The sequence below is a fragment of the Cygnus olor genome, chromosome 2 (assembly GCF_009769625.2).
Source record: "Cygnus olor isolate bCygOlo1 chromosome 2, bCygOlo1.pri.v2, whole genome shotgun sequence".
Classification (NCBI taxonomy): Eukaryota; Metazoa; Chordata; class Aves; order Anseriformes; family Anatidae; genus Cygnus; species Cygnus olor.
In genome coordinates, this window is record NC_049170.1 from 90,378,511 (window position 1) to 90,404,699 (window position 26,189).

General features: G+C 37.7%; 1 protein-coding gene across 12 annotated transcripts in view; it reads left to right on the forward strand.

The window, feature by feature from the left end:
• The window catches only part of FHOD3 (formin homology 2 domain containing 3), a 396,018-nt gene that overhangs the window by 347,167 nt on the left and 22,662 nt on the right, over positions 1 to 26,189 (forward strand). For 9 of the 12 annotated variants that reach the window (XM_040548937.1, XM_040548935.1, XM_040548932.1 and 6 more), the window contains 7 exons: positions 2,004 to 2,186; positions 6,259 to 6,378; positions 6,866 to 7,027; positions 15,866 to 16,056; positions 17,794 to 17,986; positions 23,360 to 23,383; positions 25,894 to 26,065. In XM_040548937.1, the coding sequence (XP_040404871.1) occupies positions 2,004 to 2,186; positions 6,259 to 6,378; positions 6,866 to 7,027; positions 15,866 to 16,056; positions 17,794 to 17,986; positions 23,360 to 23,383; positions 25,894 to 26,065 (1,045 nt within the window). The remainder of the gene's footprint in view (positions 1 to 2,003; positions 2,187 to 6,258; positions 6,379 to 6,865; positions 7,028 to 15,865; positions 16,057 to 17,793; positions 17,987 to 23,359; positions 23,384 to 25,893; positions 26,066 to 26,189) is intronic. The other 3 variants (XM_040548933.1, XM_040548942.1, XM_040548944.1) reach the window with 1 other exon arrangement.

Consider the following 26,189-nt stretch of genomic DNA (forward strand, 5'->3'; position numbering starts at 1 on the left):
ACATGGCTACTGCTCAACTCACCATGTATGGATGTTCATATGATCCTATTTGCAAGCTGCTCTGGCTCACTTGGAGGGGTGTTGGCTTCTTGTCATTGTTTTAGAGAGAAGGAAGAACTAGGAGGCCTGACTTCTTCAGAGGTTCTCTTTGAAAAAACTCTTCTGGGTTTCAGGCTCGGTCTCTCTTTTATGAACCTTTTAGGTGGTTAGTTTGAGCACTGAGAAGTGCCCTGAAGCAGCTACTTAAAATCTCTAGTTTGATGTTAGGTGTCACTTCAGTTACAGATTTCAGCATCTGTAGATGGATAGATAGCATATCTCAAAATGAATACACAAATGCTATCAATCTGAACTGAACATTTTCTAAATAGACATTGACAAGGGAAATAAAAGCGTACTGAGAGATATTCCTCCTCTTCCATTTTCCTTAGGATAAGAATGGATCAAAAGATTTTTTTTTCCTTATTACAGTAGATGCTCACAGACTTTTAACTCTCGCTGCTTCCTTTAGCTATAGGTGAGAGCAGGGGTAACTTATTGCAGTGTTCAAGCAAGGAGAATTTTTTTCTTCTTTTGAACTGAAAGGCAGCGTTCTGACCAACATTAACAGGAAGAACTGCTTCTCTATTTATGTTTGTGCATGTCTGTGTAAGAAGATGGTCAGCTATATGAATGCTGTGGCTGAAATTAAGTAAGTCCAAGTTCAACGGATTGAACATTGTTTGCTTATTCCTTGTTAACAGTACTTGCTTCCTTAACTCTTGTTCTTTGCCAGATTGACCAGGAAAAGTCCCTAGTTATCCACACTTAGCTGCAGCACTGTACAAGGAGCTAGATGAATTATTGGTACTGGAATACCAGTATTGCTGCTGGAATTGGTACTGGAATACCGGTACCAATTGGGGCAATTGTGCTACTTTGATAAATTGGCTATCTCCACTGCTGGAACAAGTCTGTAGTTTGGATTGGCAGGTCTTACAGCTCTTTGGCTGTATTTTTATTTTCTTCTCCTTACCTCCAAAACAGCCCTTATCATTATAGAAAGCTACAGCAAAAACATGTCATTCTTCAGATGAATAAACATAAGTTGTGCTGAAAATCTACTGATTTGTTTTAATGAGGCATTGATCAACAGGGCAAAGACTTCAACTTATCTGATGCCTTTATGTTGTTTTACGTTTCTTTTTCATTTTAAAATGTATTCATTATGTTAAAATCTAAGAAACAATACCTTTGGGAAGGAAAGCTGCCACATGTAAACAAGCATGTAAAATCCAAGAATTAAAGGGAAAATATAAATGTTTTGAGCCATGCTGGCAGCAGAAACTGAAAATACTGAGATCGTTTTTCATCGATATTTTGGACTTTTTGGATCAAAAGAGAAAAAGACCGTATGTTATGCAGTTCATAACTGTGTATTCAACGAGTGTTCCCTGGGAAGCTGTCTTCACTTTGGGTGACATTTTTAGGAATGCCCTAGTATGTTGCAATGGTTTCCATGTTTCATAAAAGTCAAAACAATCTAAATGAAAAACAGTAAATGGTGAGAACAGCAAGGGACGGGAGTTCCTGTTGTGCCACACAGTGGTATCTAATCCATCCCATGTACTCTGAGAACCAGCCTTTTCTCCTTCTCCAGGCTTCCTTCCAAAAAGCACAGTGTACCACTTCGCTTAGTGCAGATTGTCAAGTTGTGCTGTAAGAAACCTTTCTCCAGCTGTAATAGGTCCTCAAGTTTTTTGTTTATACCTACAGGTGCACTGGAACACGCATAGACGTGGAGGCTAAATGAGACCTTAGTATCTAGACTGACCTGCTGTAAATCATAGGCCACAAAATTTTGCTCCTTAAAAAAACTTCACTTTGTCATCAAACAAGCTTGGGTGAAGTCAAAATGAAGCTTGTTGCTGCTGGTGTCCTTGCTACTGATGCACCCCCATGCCCAGTCCTTACATGCATCTCAGCCCCTCCAACTGACTATTGCTTTTTATTTCCCTTTACAGAAAATTTTGACCATGATCCCAACTGAGGAGGAGAAGCAAAAGATCCAGGAGGCACAGCTGGCAAACCCTGATGTCCCCCTGGGCAGCGCTGAGCAGTTCCTTCTCACCCTCTCCTCCATCAGCGAACTCTCCGCCAGGCTCCAGCTCTGGGCTTTCAAGATGGACTATGAAATAGTGGAAAAGGTGAGGTGAACATGCGGAGGCTGAGGTAGACACTCTTCCAAGTCTTTGCTTAATCTTTCTCTGTCCTCATTATTGTGTAAGTGTGTATTTTGTGGAAACAGTTAATAAGTCACTTATTTCAGTGGCTGACCAGGAAACAGCTGAAATGATCCTTCATAATCTATTTCTTCTATAAAAGAAAATTAGAGATTATGTCTTCCTTCCTTTAATTAGGCGGTAATGGCATTGGAACAAAGAGGGCTAATTCCTTACCACAGCTGCTCCAGATGTTATTTGGTGTATAGCTTCAGAGCAGTAAGAATTTTTCCTTGGACAAAGGTTGGATGAGGACTACAGGATTCACTCATACATTGTAAAATGAGAATATTGATCTTACATCCATTTGAACTAAGAAAAACACTGTCCATTAAAGTTATTTCTGTTTATAGCTCTCCTACAAAATTATAAACAAAAGATAGGATCATCCTTCAGGGGTGTTCTTTTCAGTTCGGTCATAGGTGACTGCCACCACCTTTTTCATAAACAGTGTTTATTCAGAGAACACTATAGTCAGGTTGTATCATGTATGACAAATCACATACAAAAATTTCAAAATGACAGCATGTCATTTCAGTGAGTAGATGAAATAGAATCAAACTGTAAAGGCAATTTCAGCTACCTGCTGACTTTCAAAATCTCTTTCAGGAATTTCAGTACAGGAACTCTCTTCTGCTGCACTTCTGGTGCATACCCTGTGGGTTGCTCTGGGTTCTTCAGGCAGCTCTCTCCTATATATATTATTTTTATATTTATATCTGTGTGCTTATGTGTATATAAAATATATATATATATATAATATTGTGTGATGGATTCTGAGAAGTGGGACATGCTTCTGTAAAAAAGTCTTATGCTTATCTAGCCATGGATATTTAAAAAGCTATAATAACAATGGATTGATTTCCAGATGGTCTTGTCAAGATTATTCAGCCTCTGCTTCGTTTTCTTAGATTTTAGGAAATGCTATCAAGTTAATATTCATTTTTCTTAAATGTGACTTTAATCTTAGATATTTACACTTCTGTCTCTTAAAACACAAAATATGTGTATCTGGTCTGAATATTTGCTGCCATTTTTTCTCCTCTGGTATAGCTATTTATCCTGCTTTGAAGTTACCACAAGGCTAAATTGTTCGCTTCATGTGATCTGAGTTAGCAGTAGCTGTTAATCTATGTCTATACCTAGTATTTCTAGCTTGCTTTCTGAAACATTTGAAACACTGTTAAAAGCTAAGGAAATTCTTGTTCTTTGCACTTTATAGGCAGTTACAGCACACTTGCAGCTTTCACTGTAAGCTGTGACACTTGATCAAATCAGTGCATTATTTTGGATTGAAGTATATGCGTGTGAAATTGAAAAAGGAAAACCCTTTCCAAATTGTCTGTTTGATGATGTGTATAATGTTCTGAAATGTTAAAATGTATCTAACATTTATGCCTACCAGAAGTTCATCATTGGAACAATAATTTTTCTCACCTTTCTTTTGGTAATGTATTTTAACTGCATACACAAAGGAGGTAGAGTTGCAGCTTTAAATCTTCATTTTCAGTCTTTTGATTGCTCTGTTCATAAACAATGACATTGTGTTACTGCTACCTCTTTGTACTGAACTATTTGTGGTGCAGATGCCATCAAATTTGATTATCTTAAAGGGAGTTTAAAGGTCTTAGAAAGAGGAATATAATGTTCCATTGTCCTAAATCTGATTTATTTATTTTTTATTAAGGTCATTGTGGGCAAATATATCCTTATTGATGACAACTTTAAAGGATCGTAAATGAAGATAAGCAGGTGTAGAAATGAGAAAAGTTTGACTGGTAAAGAAAAGGGCTTCGTTTAGTTCCTCTTCTGAGGAGAAAGATTACCCTTAAGTCGAGGCTTCCCAGAGATGGTGTGCTAGACAAATAACTTCAAAAAGATTGTGCTTTTGAGTGATACTTAAACTGTCTGAAAATTTTAAAAATGCAGCAGAACTTCTTAAGTCATACAGTATGGTCTTGATACTTTCTGGTTATTTAAAATTACATGATAATTTATGCAGGCCAGTCTCATTTAAATACAAATATGGCAAATTACATTTTTGTCATCACAAAATTCCCATCCTTACCAAAGCTTTTACCCCTCCCAATAAAGCATGCTTGTGAACTTGTATAGGTACAGTAAGCTAAACATGTTAATAACATAAGCATTTACCTGGCTTTATCAGATGTCTCACCACCAAAAATTCTAGACCAGCCCTCAAATTTCATTCAAGCATAATTTCTAGGTAAAAAACAAAAACATGGTAAATAAGGATATGTGATAGTTAAGGATATGAGGCAACTGCATTACGTATTGGCCTTGTCTAGGTAAAAGGTAAGTTTTAAAGGAGCAACAGTGGGTATTCCCCCTGTTTATATGGTATCTAGCACACTTTTTTGTAGGGTTTTTTGTTTTTTTGTTTGTTTGTATGGTACCATAAACTCAAAAAAAAAAGAGTAATGATAAATGTGCACTATATGGAAGAAAGCTTAAGCATGGATAGCTTACATGTTAAATAGTTAAATAAAAGGCTACAGTATGGCCTGCTTGGAAGCCTTTTATGCTACCTTTTTATCCATCCTCAGAATATTTTAAATCATCCTTCTAGGAAAGATTTTTAAACAGTTTGCAAATTGGTGCAGGTATAATAGTTCCAAAATCTGTGTTTGCAGCAGATGTATAGCATTGTGATTCATCTCCATAATGGAACAAAACAAAAAACTCAGTCCCGACTTGTAAACCAATTCAAAGAATTCTGTGTAGCAGTTTATTGATTTTACTTTAACTCGATAAAGTCTTGAATGATTTAGCAGCTCTCCTCTGATGTATAAATTACTTGGGTCACTGTGCCATTTTTTAATTTATTTCAAATTTGCCATACTGTTTTCTTAAGTTGAGAGTTGAGTTGTTATGTAGTGACTAGAAATCCATGTTTCCTTTATCTTTGTGCTCTTATTTGTGGTAAAATGTCGGTATAGTTTTTGAATGACCCATTGTATTTCCCCAAGACAGTGAAGTTCACAGTTATTTTGCCTCTTGGTCTAAAATAACAGCTTAATTTTGGCTTCTTAGCTCATAAAAAGTGTAATAATTTGGGAAAAGAATGCTGCTCGGGGATGCTTTGGATGGCAATTGGAGATAGGAACAATGTGAACTGTTACTGCGCATATAAAATAAATAACCCTGGGCCTCACACTAAGATAGAAACAAGCTCACTCAACTCAATTACCCTCACTGTCTTCCTTTGAACTCTCTGGTGTAGTTCACTTCCCGAGGTAATGGAAGAGAATTTATGTTTTCAAGTCTTATCAGTTCACATACCCATACTCAGACAATGTGTGTGGATGGAAGATGCATTAAGTTAAAAGATCAAAATGGGACCACTTTTAAAGCTTTATATTTGCAGTATTTTATGTTTTTGTTGTTGGTGGGGTCTTTTTTTGGTTTGGGGTTCGAGGTTTTGTGTTTTATTTTGAGGGTTGGTTTTTTTTTTTCCCATTTTTAAAGTCACACAGGCACAAAATGATATCAAAAACTCAGAGGTAACCGTTGTTTGAAGAAAGCTTTAGGGTCAGGCTGTGAATGTCAACTCAGCCAGAGTTCTAACTTTTTTGGGGGGGTTGTTTTTTGAAGATTAGAAAGAGTTGTTATAAGAAGCTTTCTTTTTTCACTTGGGACCAGAGGTGTTCATGTCTCTAATTCAGGTGCAACGGCCCTTTCAGTGATACCATTTCTCTCCTATTCAGAATCATAGAATAATCCCGAGGACAAGTAAGGCAAATGCATACATAAACAAGCAACATTAGGAAAGTATTTTATGTATTTCTTTGCTGTCCTTGCATGTGATTTATCAGCTGGAACATGGAAGAAAGCCAGCACACATGGCTAGTTTACACTCTGCAAGACACCAGTTCAGGAACTTTTTGCAGTAATTAATCTAAATCTTAGAATTAAAAACCAGAAGCAGCTATAGCCAACTACAGCCTTCACTTTCTTGTTTCTCTTCTTGTGGCAGGAGGTTGCAGAACCACTTCTAGATCTGAAAGAAGGAATGGACCAACTGGAGCACAATAAAACTTTGGGATTTATCCTTTCTACTCTGCTAGCCATCGGGAACTTTCTGAATGGAACCAATGTAAGACCTGTGTCCCAGCATTTCCCCTGAGCTTTCTCCTTCAAAAAGCAGAAGTCAAAATCATTATGACAGTTACAACCCAGTATTTATTTCTGACCAGAAATATAATGTAGAAAACAGAACCTACTTTTTTTTTTTTTGTGTGTGTGTGTGTGTGTTTCATGAATGCTCTTTGCCCTTTTCTGCATAACCTGAAGGAAGTTTAGAGCGAGGCATTCTCTTTGTGTAACTCCCTTGAGTTCAGTGTTGATGCTCCCCATTCAAACTGTGAGCACTTTGTCATGAGTCATTTCACAGTAGATGGAGTGATTTTAGGCCTATTCTTTAGCAAGTTGAAAGAATAAAAATAAAAGCAACAAGTTTCTTTTGTTGTAAAATTCTTCATCTTTCCCTTCTACCCCTACTTGGTAATCATTTTTGCCTACTAATCTGCATGGGGTGGAGTAGCATTTTTGTTTTTATTTTCTTCCTGTTTTCTCTCTTACAGGCCAAAGCTTTTGAGTTGAGCTACCTCGAGAAGGTTCCAGAAGTCAAGGACACAGTGCATAAGCAGTCCCTCCTGCACCATGTCTGCACTATGGTGGTGGAAAAGTTCCCAGACAGCACTGATCTTTATTCAGAGATCGGGGCCATCACTAGGTCAGCCAAGGTATGTCTAGTGGGTAAATATGTAGATTTATAAGCTCCTCTCTAAAGTCAAATCTTTAAGATTTAATTTTATTCTTGGTTTGTTCCTCCCTGGTCACAGAACTTGTTATGAATGTGGACTTGTTGCATTATTCCTCATGGAATTTCAAAGATGCCAGAACACTGTGTTTTGAGCTTTATATCTGTCTGTCAGATGGTTTCCTCACCATGTTATGACAGCCATTTTAATGTTTCTTATACATATAATAAATGTTATATAACCATTAGGAACTATTTTATGGTTACTTTATTTTACCAATATCTTCAAATTTGTTTACTTACTCTGTGGTTTGGAGGAATCTCTTCTTTAAGGCAGATGTGTCTCTTTACATATTTCAAAGGCAATAGACAGAATACACTTTTGGGGTAATAAAATTGTCTCAATAATAGAAGTGTCCTTGGAATACCTTGTGTAATTCTTTTACTGTCCTCCTTATGACAGCAAGTTTGATGAGGAGGAGTTAAGAAGGATAAAAACAAAGGAATCCTGCAGCAGCCACTCTTTTTAAAAAGTGGTAATTAATTGACTAATGCATAAGTCTAGTCAATGGCTTAATTTGGAATGCAGAGTATTTATTGGTAGTACTATAGAAATACTGTAACCTCATTTTTGGAGCTCTCAGTGTGTCAAATTTCATGGATGACTCTTAAAAACAATACATTTCTCATTAATGGAATAAACTTGACAGAACATCATCAGGAGCTAACCAACATGAAAATTCTGGTTTATAATTCCCATCTAGTCCAGTGTCTTCATTCGGACAGTGGTTGATACCAGCTGCTTGAGAGGAGAGCACAAGAAGCTTTGAAGGACGAAGATCTCTCCTAGAAAATCTTTTTTTCATGAGTCATAACACTCGTTATATGCATCAAATGGAGGAATGATTGCTTTTCCAAAAAACACTAATACTTTGATACTTTGAGGGGAAAAAAATGCATAATCCTTTTTTTTCTTTCTTTCTTTTTTTTTTTTTTTTTTTTTTTTTTTTTTACTGCAAAAATACAATCTTATTTTGGCTCCTAGAAAAGTTCTTGTGACAATGAGTTTCATAATCTAATTTTGTCTGCTGTTGCATTTGCCAGTTTCAGGATTTGCTGTCTTGAATATATTGAACAGTAGAAATTTCTTTTATCTATTTCATAAAATCCTAGAATTTTTTAGGTTGGAAAGGACCTCTGAAGGTCATCTGGTCCATCGCCCTTCTCATTGAAATGCTAAATTAAGCCAGGCTGCTCAGGTCCTTGTCTGTGTTTCAAAGAATCCATCTACATCTTTTTTAGACACCCATTTCCACACTTTTTCTCCATCTTCCCTTCTGGGATGTGTTAAATAATAGTAAACACAGCATTCTAACCTCTTCGTATAAATATTACATGCTTACTATGTTTGCCCATTCTGTTTATACTATCTTTTGTTAGACAGCCTGAGATTTTGTGTTTTTTGACTGTTACTGTCCTTCTGACACCAGTCATCTTTGCACTACCCACAAGGGCATCCAAGCAATCTTCTGAGTTGATCTGGCAATTTAGAACCCAGCCAGACACGGAGTTACTCCAAGTTACTGCCTGCAAAGTGCACTTCATTGCAATCTAAAGTAATGACCATAATCTGCTGAAGCAGACTGACTGCTTATCTCTTAAATCCCTAATAGCCCTCTGAAGTCAGGGCTAATCTGAGTTAATTTCTTGCCATCTGTAGATTTTACCCTCTCAGCATGCTTCCTTGTTTCCAAATAGTTTTTAAATATGTAGTTGAAACCACAGGCCACCTGCTGTTAACCCTGTCACCAGATGACAATCAATACATATAACCTCTTTTATTTTGCTTTCAGCTTCACACTTCATAAGTCACCTCCCATGAGGCTTCTTGTGAAGATTTTGAAAGTCTAATTTTTGTTCTTTGCTCTCATCTGTTCACTATATTTTAAGCATATTCAGAATCTAGTGATTTCTTTGATGTTTTATTTTCCTATTTTTATTTATTCTTTCAGTCAGGTAATAGGGATAGTAATAAAGCTTGAAGCTCTACAGTCCTCTGAATCATCCTTGCTGCTTTTGTCAAAGATAGGTGAAACTTTTGCTATCCTCTGATTCTCCAAATTATTAAGTATAGTGAAAGCACACTCATTTTAGCCTGTGGCTCAGTTGCTTTATTTTAATTGCCTTTAGAAATCTTGTCTTCTGGTTGTTTAATGCTTTGTAAGCTATCATCCTCCTCCAACACATTTGTTTCTGCAATTGAATACTTGCTATTTGTTCACATCTACTAACAAATAAAATACAGAAAAACAAATGCCAGAATAGGTTTCTCCCTGACATTCTCAGTGTTGAAGTTGGACAAAAAGAAGTCATCTTGCTTCCCTTCCCTAACTCTTTTCTTCCTCAGTTTCTCTCATCCCCAGTGACCCAGGACCTCTGACATGTTTTTCTTTTTTTTAGATACCATAAAGGAGTTTGTGGGTTTTGTTTTCTGTCCTTAGGTATTTGCTTTTTGGATTCTGTCTCTGCTCTGCTGGTTTTCCTCTTGTACAGCCTGTGTTTAGGCTCTGTTTTATTGCCTTCATTAAGGCTGGTTTCTCATGTTAGGATTTTTTTTATTTTTTGTTGGTTTTGTTGAGTGATTCTTCATATCTGAACATTTAGGTATATTAGTTTATCCTTTCCTGCTTCCTCTCTTTGTTAAGAAGTTATTCCATTTTTTTTGCACAAATTAATCACAAAAATGAAAATTGCCACAAAAAAGAGCAGTCATTTCCTAAAATCCACACCACTATATACTGTATATTCTCAAGTGAGTCTTCTATTTCTGTTTTTCAGCCTTAGAGAGAGGAAGAACCTTAACCCAATGCTGTCACTTTTAAAAAATTTTTAGGTCTAAGGGCATGCAAAATTGAGCAAAGTCTTTCAATCTGTGGTTTGCTGATCTAGTGGCCCTGCCCAAAGCGGATGAAATTCTGAAAAGGCCAGACAAAATCACATTAAGAGAAATTATAGCCTTAACCTTCTGCGTGACGCCCAAGGTCTCCCTTCTTGGGATGTTCCTACATGTGTTATACCACTGATGGATTACTGTAACAAGCTCTATTCCCACTTGATCTTAGCTGCCACAAATCAAAGAGTTAGGACATGGAAGCCATCCAAGCTGCCCTCTTCAAGGGAATGTTCACAGAGTAGGCGAAATCTTGGTTTAGGAAAGCTGACAGGAAAGGAGAACTAATATTTCACTGTGGATTAGGCTGTATTTTGAGCTCCATTTTGTCTACAAATATCTTTCAGAAGCCACAAAGGCTAAACAATTTCCATGCTGTAGATAAACAGAGATGCCCCTTCTCCTGATATGCACACTATATGAGAATTTCCTAAGCCTTAGTTCCAAAAGAGAAAAAAAAAAAAAAGAAAAAGAAAGATTGGCTCACCCAAAAGGAGATAGAAAGGCCAGAAAAGAAAATAAAATGGTACAGTTACTGCAAGACTTGTGGCTTTTTGTTGAAGGACTGAAGTCATAAAATGGCAAAAAATGGAGACACGTGACAAAAGAACCAAAAAAGAAATAGAATTCTAAACAAATAAAAGTATTCATAGTTGTATAAAAGTATCTAGGGTCATGCAGGACTACTGTTTGTTTAGGATCCCGTGTTTATAAGCACTTGCATATTTGTTCTTTTTACATACTTTAATTTGATATTTTTTCTCCAATGGTATTGAACCAGAATTGATATACCTAGCACAGAAGCAGACTCCAGGTTTCTGCAGTTGAACTCAGGGTTGTTTCTAGCAGTTTACTTACCAGTGTGGCAGGGGAGGTTGCATCAGCACTAGTATCTTCTGTTACCGAATGAAAAGTTTTCTTATTTAAAATGTTTGTCTTCTTTTTGATCCCCTTGAATAATTTTCCCCATGCATCCAGAAGCTGGCCAGCTACATAGGAATTGTCCTCCTTCCCCCAATTCTAATTTACCTTTAATTAAAATACCAAATTTCTGGCTTTTTTTTTTTTTTAATCTCCTGCAGCAAGGTGCATGGTTTGTTACAGATACTAGGCAAGGGAGAAGAAGGCAGCTTTCAGAGCAAGCAGGAGGAAGTGTTAACAGCACAGGGCAGGGGACAAGGCTCGCTGGTAGGAAAGAATTTAGGATTAGACTAAGAGGTGCACAGGGGAGGAGGAGGTCTGCAGTTGCCCCAGGGACTCAGTGGGGATGTGTGGGGAGAAAGGAGGTGATTGCAGCAGAAGTGCTGCTCTGGCGTCTGCCTGATACACTGGGAAGCAGAGGAAGGAAAAAAGAAAGGAAAAAAAAAAAGTAGGGAAGTTTATGCCTGCCTCCTGCTCTGCTTCAGCAGGGCTTCTCTTGCCTTGCTTGACAGAAGGTATTTCTCTGCAATTATCACTCAAGTATGCTTTCCCAACATTTCTTCAAACAAAAGCAAATGCCAAAAGTCATATTACTTTCCATGGAAGGAAGCTTGCTTGGAGGTGAGGGCACAAGGTTTTTTAGGTTGGGTCATTCCTTACGGTGCCAGCTGCAAGGACGGCTGCAGCTGCTCCAGCTCCGGACACGGGTTAGCAAAGCAAGGGGAGAGGCAGAGCAGGGGGAGGCAGACTGGGGCGAGGGGGAAGGAGCTGCAGTGGCAAATGAGACTTACAGATTTGGTCTGAGAAAGAGCAAATTCAGTCTTTGCAGGTGCCTGACCGCATTGTGGTGTTTCAGTAATATTTCAGGTGAAATGACTCAAGTAGTATTCTAGATGCCGTAACACCAAGTGACCTACATCACTGCTTACTGGTGTTACTCCCCTTCATCCCAGACAGTGTGGACTTTCATAAAGCATTTGCAAGTAGATCCCATATTAGTGTGTTTATTGTAGATTGTTTGAGGAACGAAAATGTAGTGGAAAGGTTTGTATTGTATAGATTTATCTGATCGTACCTCAGTAAGCACATATGTCCTTTAATTTTAATTAGGGGACTGATTCAGGTTTAATCATTTCCCAAATTATTCTGGCAAGATGCCAACTCTTACCCTAGAACCAGAAATACATGGACAGAAACTCCTTTATACTTTGGTTTTGAGACCTGGCATCTACTTCACTTACAATGTGACCAACAGGGTGCAAGTTGTGCTGATGTTGGTCTAGGGATAATTCTTGTGACGTTCAGTGAAGCAAGCCAGTGTGGAAATACTAGAGTAGACAGAGTTTTGAATGTATGCCACAGAAGGTCGCTGCACTCAGATGACAGTGTATTTGCAAGGAGCAATTCTCAGAATTTCCTTTGGCACTGAACCAGCTCAGGAAAAGAGGAAGATTTCATGTTCCCTGCCAGAACTCATCCCTGTAATAATGTGAGAATGAACGGTCTGACCCTAAATTATAAACAGCTCAAGCTCGGCTGTGGTCCACTGTAAAAACTATCTTGAACTTTGAAGAAAGAAAGATTTTGTCTATGATTATGTGCATCTTTCTAGTACCCATGATAAAATAGTTGCCATTCTATTGTGAATTTAAGGCAACATTTGTCATTGGGAAGGTATCAGTATTCTATTTAAAGCACTTTGTGGAGAGAATAAAAATGCAGAGAATCAGGTCTTGCTTAGAAAATGTCTGGATTTGTTCACCTCTAAAAGAAACAAGCTGTAGCAATAAATGATAAATGTAGTAGCAAACAATAGAAAACTTATATGAAGTTACTGAGGCTGCGTAACAAGTTATGCACTGGCCTTCAAAATACAACTTAAGATAATTTACAGCGAGTTTGAAAATAAGTGCTTTTCAAGCAAAAACCTCAGTTTTACCAGTTTCCCTTCACTTATTTCTTTCGTGTTGTTTTGTTTGGTTGGTTGGTTTTTGTTTGCTTTTACGTTGATCCAGGTGTAAATTTTTTGACCCTTTACAATGGCTGAATATAAATAGAGGAATAGTGTAATCTGGTGTAGCATCATTGATTTTAGTACAGTTTTGTACTCTCAGTAGCAGCAAGCTTAGCCCAGAGAATAGAGGAGATTTAGCTGGAAAGGGAAGTGTGTGCAGAGCACATTCCAGATGAAGAAATTCTGAAGGAATTTCTGAAGGAACCTGTTCTCTCACTACCTGTTCTCACAATTGTAAATGGAGAGGAACACAGCAGGAGAAAGGAGGAACATATCAAATATATCCTACAAGCATTTAGAAAGTTGTTCTTTCTAAATTTATAAATGAAAACATTATCCAGTGTCTGAAAGAAGAGTCATTTTTATTTTGCGTAACAGCCTAAGACCACTGTTTCTTTCTCCTGAGATAAAAAATAGATTTCTTTTTAAAGTTTTAGCAGAAGATAACAGTAAGTAAGACCAGCAAGCTTCATCTCTTTTGCATATGTGTGTAGTGAGTTGTGGAGGAAGAAGAATCCTCAAAATCCTGGGGGCTGGGCACAACATCGTATGCTGCTGTCCAAGGAGAAAGCTGTAAAGGCTATTTCAGATTACTGTTTCCTTTTATTTAGCGGTGCATACTCATAAAATAATACCACAGCAGTTCTTGTCTGACCACCACGTGTTCTGAGGTCTCCTGGAGCCGCAACGTGATGCGAAGCTCACCTAAATTCCTTCTTAGTCACAGCTGCAGGCAAGAAATAGTGCATCTTTTCCTTCAAGAAAAAATGAACAAAAAATGAATCAAACTACAAACTACATGTCCCTGTGATCATTTATTGCTATTATAAGGTATTTGTATTTGTAATCCTTTCATTGTTAGAAGGCACCCCAAACAGAACAACAATAATGCCTAAAATGACAAGAAAAAGAAAATTGCAATGATATTGCTGAACACAGTGATTGCTTTTAAAAAGTTGTGTACAATTACTGATCTAGGTTTGGACCACTGCGCTGATTTTTCATGGTCTGTTAAGGTGAGGCTAAAGTATTGTTTTGCAAAAGGATTTGTACTTTACTTATATTTTCCACTGATCAAGTGTACCTGCTGTTTTATGAGAGAAATGTGCATAAAATAGAGAGGCTTGTTGGTCACATACTAATCAGATTGATGCTGCTCAGAATAAAATAAAAGTTTATTCATTGTCCATGCCGCATTTAGATTCACAGTGAAGAGAGAAAAATGGCATTTGAAATGTCATGCAGGTAGTACTCTAAAGCTGCTTTTCTCGTGTGTGCTTTAGAAATACCATCTATGGAGAGCAACAGTGTGTTTATCATCAACAATAAAAATACTGACCTGGAAGGGACTTTTTTTATTTTTATTTTTAAAAGCATATGCATTGATATGCTAAAGAAAACAAAAACCCCACAGCTGCTCTACCTCCAGGGCTTTTTTGAGTAGCAGAATGGATCAAAGGATGTTTTTATTTCCTCATGAAGAGGAAAAAGTCACCACTTTATAAATCATGGCAAGACCAAATACAATCATTATCAGGAGGTTTTTAATCATAATGCACTTCTCATGGCTATACTTAGCGTAGGTCTCAACAGTGGGTGCTGCATACAGCTGAAAACTTCATTCTGTGTGATGCATAACCAAGTGAGGTTGGAACTAATATCAGGAATTTTGGACTTAAAATAAAAAGAAGAAAAAATATGTTGAGACTTAATTCCATTAGATATTGATCTCAGCTGAAAAGATTTTAATCCAAACCTCTCCAGAACTGGAATAGTTGGTATCCAAGGCTCATTTCTTTTGCAGCCATTAATAGCTTTTAGCACAGATAGGAAAATTCACCTCCATTCAAGTACAGTCACTCAGCTGCGGTGAACTAAAACCTGTCTCTGTCACTGATTTTTATTTAGCGTTAAGGAATTAACTGGAGTACTGGATCATAACATCGCAAACTACTGTGTTCGGAATCTGATGGCTAAATCTGTTTTATTGCTTGAATTCATCTGAACTGTGAAGTGGTATTATAAACTGAATTTTTCCTTTCTTAGAGTTTTAGAACATGCTGGGTAGTTTTACTTTTCTCCTTTGTTGTGTTCACATACTTATGTGCTGTGGAAAGGTAGTTAAAGCACTTTGTCCAGTTGCTAGTAACATATCCTAAATACCTTCTCTAGACTACTATGATTTGAAAACCTTTTTTGGTTGATGAGTAAAGGAGAACCTCTCTTTCACCTTCTGTTGAATGTGTTGGCTTCTGTCCTGACGAACATTACTGTAGGATGCAATAATTTATTTTAACTGTGTTGACGGATTTTCAAAACCATCATATAATCTTGTTAAAAAAATCATAATATATATCAAGGGATGAAAGTTACTACTGAAATCACTAAATAACACGTCCTTTGAATAGAGATTTGAAAAATCCTGGCCCATGAATGTTGTGATTAGAAGTAGATCATCTATTAACAAGTCAGTGCACAGCTAGGGAATATATCCAAGTGCTTCCTAAATTGGCAAAGTGTTGGCTGGATACTGCAGTGAGCAGCAAGCGTGGTATAAAAAGCTATGAGTAGTAGAGAAAAGGATTAAGGAAAAGTGAGAGAAAGTTTTTGTTGCCTCAACAGAAATAATTGGGTCATGCAATTGCTTGGTGTAGCTATGAAGATTTTAGCAAGTGAAAAAGCACATCACAGTATTTTATTGTCCTTTCTTCAGGTCTTAGGCGTCTAAGACAAAATAAACAGAGAGACATAGACAAAGTAAAACAGAAAGAGACATTTCTTAATTATTTAGCAGTAATTAATAATGTGAATTAATATTGTTCTGCCACTACAGTGACCCTGTCTTATACATGAGTTGTGCTGTTCAGATATCCAAAGATACTGTCATAGCGTTTTTGATTAAAGTGTTATATTTTCTATTATTTTCTCTTTTAAAGGTTGACTTTGAACAACTCCAGGAAAACTTGTGTCAGATGGAAAGAAGGTGCAAAGCATCATGGGATCACCTTAAGGCTATAGCAAAGCATGAGATGAAGCCAACTCTAAAGCAAAAGATGTCTGAGTTCCTGAAGGACTGTGCAGAAAGAATCATAATCCTGAAGATTGTTCATAGAAGAATAATTAACAGGTACAGAATTAAACTGGTGACAGTACTCTCTTGATGATACGTACTTTGCTAAAATTATAAATTATGACATAATATGTATGTTTTTTTTAAGTGTGTATAGGTACAGATTCCAGCAAGTACATCTACCAGGATGTATATGGTGCATATGTTCTCATTTACACCTGTTCAAGAAATATCCTTACTCAAAGAAGTTTCTGTATTTCCAATAAAAAGAATGAATAATCCAGGCAATCATTTGTTCCCATGTTGCAATAATTGGGCCTTTGAACTCCTAAGCCCTTAAAGCTAGCATCTTTGTGACTAAGTTGCTATATTTTCTGTCCTTCCCTGAATACTTTTTAGAGGGATTGGCTTGCTGTGTGGTTAACAAGAATATGCCGTGGCAAAATACTGAAGTTCTAATGATAAATTTGTCATACATGGAAGCTGAAAGGAGTCTTGTACAATTAGTTTTGTAAGCAGCACCACCCCTGTCTGCAAGATCTATGACTACTTTTTTTATGCCTAAACAGTAGGAGACAGATTTAAGATTCCTTTCTTTAGGACTTGCCATTGGATTTAGTTTCATCCAATGAAATTAGCCCTAATTGCAGTGTTGTGAAATGTACTTACTCATGATAATTCTGCATAAACCTAAACTTTTTTTTCACATACACAAATTTAGCCATATGAGTTTAAGCCATCGGATTAATTTAGCTATGTTTCTTCAGTTTATTAATGAAATGTTGAGAGATTTTCAAACTTCTGAAGAATTTCCAAATTACTTTGGTCAAAATTAGGATCTGCATTCCAAATGATCCCAAATTTGTGGATATACAACTGGGAAGTTAATTCAGTTCTTCTTCTGTTTTCATAATGATCTCTTTTTCATGCTATAATTAAGCAGAAATCCCAATTGCAGGAGAAGGGAAGTGAATTCGCCAATTTACTGTTGTGTTTATCGTATGTGTTGTATGAGTAAGAAAAATACTAACTTTTTCCTATTAAGTGCTGCAGAACTTCTGTAGACTTTTCCAAAAATGTATCTGTTTAAATGCATCTTTCTAGGATTGGGAAAACTTTTATCGTCGAGGATATGGATGCTGTTAAAAGGGATTCACATGCATTTTTAAACACTCTGTGTGCTATTGTTGATCATGCAAAATAGAAGCAATAGTAAAAGTTGCAAATACTGTGGAAGCTCTGAATGCCACAGAAGCAGTAACACTGTGAATTGAGAGTTTCCCAAAATAAATTACTTGGAAGATAATATAATTTTGTGGTCATTTTTGTGAATGAGAAATTCTTTTCTTCTTGTGTTTGCTAGCCTGTAAATCTGCATTCTTCTTGTCTAGACTTTCCCCAACATCCTAGCAGCCTCTTTGAAGTTGCTTAATACAAATAAATAGGATTGAAACTTAATAAATATTTTTTTCTATAACTGAAATGAAATTGGTCATTCACATTCCAAATTAATCATATAAAGTAGATAGAGTTCCATAAGCATCTTATCTCCTTCATCAGCCTGGGAAAATGGACTGGGATGAAGTTATCATAGACTAGACTTCCATGTTTTTAATTATAAACCATGGCAATGTTACGCAAAAAATCCATGAAAATTTTGTAGCACAAAAGAAATTACGGGAGTTAATAAAGTAATAAATGGATGCAGTGAAATGTTTTGTGTGGTTTTGTTTTTCCTAGAAATGATGAAAAAAGATTTTTCCCCTTTGCATTCATTAACTCATTGTTTTCCAGGTTTCACTCATTCTTGTTATTTATGGGCCATCCTCCGTATGCAATACGCGAAGTCAACATCAATAAGTTCTGCAAAATTATTAGTGAATTTGCTCTGGAATACCGCACCACCAGGGAACGAGTCCTGCAGCAAAAACAGAAACGAGCTAACCACAGGGAAAGAAACAAGACCAGGGGGAAAATGATCACAGATGTAAGTGGCAAAATATATGTCCCACAGCACCAATTTTTAAAACAATCTTTCACTGAATGTCTTATATGAATTGTTGTTAATCTTTATCTTTATTATTAGGGAGTTATTCTACTGTAAATAGTGGCCTCTGTTCTTCTAAAAGACAAAACTTGCAAGTCCTTGAGTATGGATATATTTTTCTTCATACTAATTTATAGAATGAGAGCAAACCAAAATTATGCATCCAGAAAGAGCATCTCTGTGTTGCACAGACAATGCGAAGAATCTCTGGTGGACACTGGAATCTGTGTATACATAATTAGAAAAGAATATAAAAAGAAAATAAAATACTGGAAAATTAGGCTGCTAGTTGAGGACATGAGCACATCACAAATGATGAAACGTTATAACCATTTAAGTGGTTACAAGTGAATTAAAAAAGTTTTTTCTTTGAATATTTTAATATACACTCTTTAATCTTAGTATTTTACATATTTTAATGTGTGTAGATATCTGTGTATGCACACTCATGGATATTTTCTTGTTACCTTTAAAGCACAGAGCAGCCTATTTTATGGGAACAGAAACTTTGAGGTTCTGAAAGAGCTGACACATTTATGTTCACAGTAGGTGCTATCCTTCAAACTTTGCTGATAGTATTCCTGCATACCGATAAATTAAAATAAGATTAGTTTTCTCAGCATAGTAAGCTTTAAAATCCTCTTGACTTTTTAATCTTTTTTTTTTTTTAAGGTGATGTAGTTTGACTCAATCCAAATAAAGTTTTAAGAAGTGCCAGTACTTAATAAAAGTTTCCATCTGTCTCAAAATCTAAATCTGGAGTCTCGATTAGATGAGAGTAAATCATTGCATATGAAGCTATCCCTACCTTTAGCATGAAAAGTCCTAAGCTGATTTCAGTTTTATGAGTCCTGCAACTTAAGTTGAAAAATTTGTATGTATTGAGATTGATATAAATTGAGATTGTTATTAATTCATTAACTCAAAGTCATTTGTAGATCTTTCCTGGCAATACCCTCTTTAAATCTGGATATCTGCCCCATTTACAGTGAATGTTAAACCTGTGTTATTATCTCAAAACATTTTCCTCTTGGTCTAACTTCAGGTAAAGGAAGGGGCTGTGATTTTACTCGAAGGATATGATATAGTCAGGCAAATTTTCAAAACTACCAGTGAAGAACTGACATTATTTTATTCAATTGCTTCCCAGATTTTCTGCAGTATTCTAGAGGACCTAAAAGATAGCGTTAACCAAAGAGACTGGTAAATTACAATTTTTGTTTCCTGAGGTAGCTTGAATACTTTTTACTAGTTTAAAGAGTACAAAGATGTGAAGGCGTTCCTGTTTTCCTAGTATATGGCATAGTGTTTCTGTCCTACTTGTCTGGGAGAATTGGCTGTGGCATGACTGAGAAGCTTCTCTAAGTCCTATTCCTGCAGGAAATGTGAGAGAAAAGGGAAATGTGACCCTTGGAACCTGGATTCAGGAAGCAGAGAGAAGGGACCCTTTAAATCAAGAAAAAGGATGAGGGTTGATAGGTAGATCAGTGATGAGCAAGGCCAGGACGATGGTTGTTTGCTGAAAATGTAAGAAAAGAGGTAGTTGGGCCTCTCCCAGAAACAAATACTATTGGGAAATGTCATTTGTTCAGTTCAAGACAGTGTTGAGATTTGACAAGAATAAAATGCCATCTGTCAGCTGGTATTCCACCTAAATCTTTCAGGTCCACAGAAAGGGAGCATTTTTTGCCTACTGCTATTTAATAATTATATAATGGTCTTTAAAAAATCCATTTGGAGGGAAAAAAAAAAAACATTCTTTGAAAGTCCCTTATAAAGATGTTCTTTAAGAGAGTTCCTCCTGTGGCCATATGGTTATTTCAGGACTTAACTACAACTCTTCATCTATAGCCCAGTAGTTATGGCCTCATTTACATTTTGTTTGATTGCAGTACCTGGTAAAACAGAAATAAAGTTGCATCAGACTGTTTGTCACAGCTTCCTTTGACTTTGCAGTAATATCTACCTCAAAGTGAGCTTCCAAGTCAGCAGGATGGAAGATATTTGTGTGTGAAGAAAGATGAAAAAGAGGAGTTTTATTGTAGCATTCTGTTGGCTGTGCTTTGTGCCTGCTTCTGATTTTCTTACTGTTTCATTTTGAATGCATTGGAGAGGGAAAGTATATCAGTAGCGCACTGACAGTATGTTGAACTAGGTAGAACTGTAACACCGATGGAAGAAATTTTAGATCTTGACATTGGAAAGAAACTCATTATAGAAAGTAGTGCTAATAAGAATATTCATGTAGACTTTTATTTTCTGCTTTGGGTGACCTAAAAGTTTATTTATTTATTTGATTATTTGATATTTACTTCACTATCCTTTTGAAAGTTTCCTCAGGATCCCCTTTTCATCACCTTATATATAGTACGTTGTTTTCAGGCAGAAAAGAGGGATTTTAGCAAAAACAGGAAAGGAGTGAGCCAGAACCATCCCAGTCCTCGACAGGAAGGTACATCTTGCGTATATCTCAGCCCCCTGCAGACTTGGAAGGCAGAGGAGTACTGGCTTTTTGCATGGAGAGAGTCTGCTGGCTCCTCACATGGAGAACTTTCATCAGCTTCAGCAACTCCTCGCAGGGAATAGGGATGAGAAACAGGCATGATGAGGAATATTTCCATCTTTATTTTAGCCTTTTACCACAGATCTTTATGTTTATGTGTTCTTTAATAGCCGAAATGGACTGGGCACTGTCAGTTTAAATCTCAGTGAAAGTTGTCTGCAGGAGAGAGACAGAGCAGAGGGGAAAAAGAGAAGAACAGTAAGTTGCCACAGTTTCACAGGGAAGATTGCCTAGTCTGTGTAACTTTATATCTGGCTTTAGCCAGTGATAGCAGTCACTTACTTCAGGCACACTAAAAATAACAAGCAGGCAAAAGAGGGAAGAAATGCAATTATAGATATGAGTCTGAGCTTTTTAATGATTTTTAATAATAGTAGGTAGTATAAGCATCTGTCTCCCAGATTTATGAAGCTCTGCTTTTTATGATACTTAAGAGTTTCAATTCCAAAATTACTATGTAACAGAAATAATATTTTTAAATGGCAAATCCACCACATATGAATGCTAGCCTAAGGGAAAAATGGGAGGGAGAGAGAGAAGCTCTGCAAATTGTCCTGCAACATCCAGTATTGGATGACAGAAGAACTGAGCAGCCTTTTTTTCTTAAAATTAACATCTTGTGCTGACAGGAGGTATTTAGTATGGGAATATTGTTCCAGCACTTTTTGGTAATATTACATCTGTTAAAGTTTTCCTAATTTATTAACATTTCTCAGTGTATTTATAATGTTGAAATGAAGAAGAAAGGCAGAAGGTACACAGCTGTGTGAGAGCAGATTCCCTCCCTGAAACAAAAGTTTGATTAATTTATTTTGCTACTTTGGGTCCTGTTCTCTGTATTTACTGATTTACTGAGGGCAGATCTCTCTCCAGACATGGAAACGTGAAGGGGACCTTGAACCACTCCTCCTGAGTAGCTTTGGGTGTCAAACATCAGTTCTGGGTGTGAGTCCCTTCCACCCAGAGCAGGGAGAAGAGAAATGGTAATGTCGTGAAAGCTAGAGATGAGCAGGGGCAAACAGAGAGGAGTACATTGCCCTTAAGATAAGTCCTCTGCAAATCACTTTTAGGTAGACTAAATCGGCAGGAAGGCCAAGAACTGAGACTTTCCCTGTAAAGAAGAAAACATAACGCATTTTGGTTTGGTGTGCAGTCTGTAATGTATGTATTTTGTTCTTGTACCTTTCCCTGAGTGCCTTTTGCGTATTTTTAAGCTTAAATCTCTCTCCTCCCGCATTTTATTTATTAGATAGGTTTGCATTTGGGTTAGAATACAAACATGTTCTTGCTTCACTTTCTTCTCCTTTCTGTTTCTTATTCGTGCCAAAATGTAAACAGTGTCCACCTTCAGAAGAATTGCTTTATGGTGTGACTCCCCACCCACCGGGGGGTGGAAAAAGCAAATGGATCTTTTCATAATGCAAAGGGAAATACCTGCTGAGGTCCCTCTGCAAAATATCTGCTTGTCTTACTGTCAGTGCCACTGTGTCCAAAGCAAAATAGACATCTCACCCTTTGAATAAAACATATCCTTAAAAAGTAATGTTAATGTGCTGCACAGCACTCTCACAACTAATCTTCTTATGGAGATTGTGCTGAAACTAAGCTGAGGGCCAAAGTAAATCAGGCTTTCATTTTTAATGATGAATGTTTCTGGAACAGAATGTATCAATCCCAGACAGAAATCACGGTTGAGATGGAGATAAGGTCAAAAATATATATTAGTAACACAGGGCAGGGGAATAGAATTGATGGAATGCTACTTTAAAAAAATAAAAAATAAAAAGATGCATCAAATTTCTAGGGTATGTTTACACTTTATAAACAGTCTAAATGAAAATTATGGAAATAAGGAGCCCAGATACTTGAGAAACTGTTTCACTCTGGGAACCATCTATGTGGGGTTTTGTACAACGTGGTGAAGAATTCCCCAGGCACTTGGGAACACAGCTCTAAATACTTTGCCACTTCCCTGTAAACTCCCAAATTCACAAACACTCCATATCCAGTAATATTTTGATATGCCCATTACATTTTATGTAATGTAACTGTCAAGATAATTTTACATGCCTGCTGTCAGAGAGGGTAAAAGCCCTAAATGACAAAGGTTACTTGCATTTCTACAATTTCCAGCTACTGAAAAACTTTTAGTGTGTATTCAGAGATTGCTCAGCACTTGATTTTAGTCCTCTGTTAAACTGAAACTTGAAGATTTAAAAAAAAAAAAAAAAAAAACAGTTTAAAAGAAGGAATTAAAGCAAGCACATAAGTGCAGAGAAAATGAATTGCCAAGAAGCTGACCTCTGCACTGGGAGAAAGAGCAAGCAGGACCTCCCTGTTCCGAACAGAGCTGGAAAAAGGAGAGAGTCCTTCCTAGTGCTCTCAATTTCCACAAGGTGAAAAGTGGGCAAGCCACAGCATGACTCAAGGGAGAGAAATGGGATGGTTTAGGGATGATCTCAGTTCATAATTTCTCTAAGAAAAATCAGGAAATTCTATTTCAAATCCTGTCCTACTGACAGTGACAGTCTGTTCTGTGTACAATAGGATAGTGGCTCATTAGTTAAAAGACATTAGCCAGATGATTGTCTAAGGAATGAATTCCTTATATGTGTTGTGTTTTTATGGCCTCCTGTAACTGCATAAACAGTACCATGGTTACCTCTTATTTTGTTGTGGTTTGGCCATGCTGTCCTTCCTAAATCTTGCTGTTTGTCCTTCTCTGCCCTGTCCTGTGTTTCCGGTGGCAGACTGATGAAGAAGAGGATGCCGAGGTATGGTTCTTTGAAAGAGCATGTCATTCCCATTTCCCCTGTGTGCTGTGACATCTAATTTCTAACTCAGATAGTATGGACTGCTCAACTCCATCTGCTCAACTGGAACTATGAACCATGACATTTTTCTCATAGCTTTTTGGCTCTATTGTTAAGAGTGTGTTTTTGCAGTCAGCTTTAACCATATGCATACCTCCTTTCTTGAATAGGGCTATCTTGATCTGAGGCCTTAATAATTTTAAATTTCATCATATATTTTCTTCAATGTCTGTTTGCTCAACTGCAAAGTAGCTCCACTACCCAAAATATCAGTGATCTGAATGTTATGGGGATCATCAGTTTCATTGGGCTAAGGATTTCAATGATAATTTCATAGTCATTATTAATCCGTGTGTGTCCAACTATAACTATTTTATAAAGTGTTCAAAAGCATCAGGATATAGGGATGCAAAGAAAATTGTAATAGTTATCTTTGCTGTATGAAAAGTGAACAAGATACTTCAGTCACCATAGAGGTAAGCCATGGACTAGTTCGTACATCTATCATAAATTGCTCCTGAAGATGATATTGAAATTTAATAAAGGAGTGAAAAAATAATTTAAGAACTATCAACATTTGCTCAAGAGGCTGGGGCTTGGGCATTAATCTACACCAATGTCTGAAAACTAAGGAAGTGGAATTAAGCTTCCTGGCTATGTAGCTTCTCCCTACTGATGGTTTATGCCGTATAGCTTAGGCTACAGAAAGAAAATTACAGAAATTAGATTTTTTATGCCGAAGTTTAACTATTGTGTGAATACTAACAGTTATGTGAATACTTTATCCTGTGTTTTTCTCTAAGATGGTGCTCATTACATTTACAACCCATTGTATATAAGCATTCTTAGTGCAAAAACTGCATGTACTTTCATGGAAGTTTCTCTCTAATTTTGGGTGGTTTTCTTGTTTTTTGTATTTTTTTATGTCGTTTAATTTCACATGTGATATTCTAGCACTTGCACACTCTCCACATCAAAATATTGCAAGCTAATATTTTAAAAACGAAACAAACTTCTTGGTATCAAAAATAAATATCACACTGGTATATTTAGCTTAGTGCCTTGTAGGGATTAGTGTTTTGCTACTCAGCTGGCTGTCCTACCCTGAAAAGTCATCATGTTAGGATAAAATCATCCTGTCACTGATTTCCTGATGAAATATTTTCAGTTTGCAGTCTAACAACCCAGGAGGACTCGATCAAAGCTCGGAAAGTAGGACTGAGCCTTTTCTTCCAATTTACCGTTCTCTGAAAGAAAGGCTCTGCAGGTTTGCATCGCTGTAGCTGACTGGCTTGATACCGTCAAGTTAATAAGTAATGTTGTTTAGTATGCAGAGGAGGAACAGAATGCAGCACACCTCCCTTTATCTTTGCTGGATCTGAGGAATAAGAAAGATTAAAAGGAAAAAAAAAAAAAAAACACTTCAGTTTCTGGTAACTGATGTGACTGAAAACACGGAGGGGTATTATTATCTGTTGATGTCTGTTTGCTGGTGAGAGCTTGTCCTTTCTCCAGCTGGGGCTGTATTTCAGATGTGCTGTAATGCTTCTGTAGATGAGAGCAATGGAGAGAACACCAGCACGGCAGGCTGGAGGAGGAGAGCAGCCCCCGGCTCCTGCTTCCAGCACACTGATGCAAACCCCTGCCCTCCTTAGAAAGCCTCCATTTCTCCCGTCATCTACCTGGCTGCGTTTCTAGAGGGCTGTTTTCAGTGACCAACGGAGCTGTCACTCCTGGGCGCTGCGAGCGTGCGATTAACTCGGCCGCTGTTGTTAGCGTTGTTGTGGTGACAGCGAAGTCACGGGTGGGCCGGAGAAGCAGAGGGCAGATTCCAAAATCTCTCTAAGGTTTTGTTTGTTCTTCTAACTGCTGACTGCAATTTTTGTGTTTTGGCCATGGAATAATTTGGCTGGGTGTTTTGGGACTGGGGATTTTTTCAGCATTACTTGTGATGTCTTTTAAGTTTACTGTACATATCTGCATTTTAGAGCAGCGTGAGAGTTCTCTGTGGAGCAATGCAGAGAGGCAGGAGGGAGATGTCTTGTCCCCAGACCACCCTGCCAGTCCTGCCTTGTCACAGGAAGGTGATGCTACAGGAAAAAAAAATTTACTTGTGTCAGGTCTTGTGCTGTCCCCCTCAATGTCACATCTGACACCAAGCCTGGGTCAAAGGTTTCAAAGCCAGCTTTTGCTTTGTACCTTGCACTCTCAGAGATGGGACCAAAATTACAAAGCTTGAGCTAGTGCATCTGTTTTTCCTCTGATTTTGCCTGTGCCCTGCTGCCGTTGTGGTATATTTTGGCTCGTGGTGTGTGCTCTGGGAGAGGAACCACCATTGTTGCGCTCTTTGGGGACTATCTGTACTCCCAACCCCATCCACAAGGACAAGGATTTAGGCTTCCACCTGTGCAACTTGCAGTCTCAACTCTGGCTTTCTTGGTTAAAACAACAAATCCTCTTTCCTCCCGCAGTCCGGCAAATTCTCCAGCACCTCACCCCCCTCCCAGGGCCAGCCCCAGGGCCTGCAGTACGCCGAGGATGCTGCGGAGCACGAGAACATGAAGGCCGTGCTGAAGACCTCCTGTGTTGGCGGGGAGAGCACCACGGCACTGGGGGTTCGCACTCGCAGCCGGGCCAGCCGGGGTAAGTGCCGGCAGCTTCCTCTCGGCCACCTTCCTGGTGGCACGGCAGCTTCAGGGTGGCCTGAGCACAGGTGGTGGCCCTCTGGCAGAGCCCTCACAGCTGAAAGGGTCAGAAGACCCCAGTG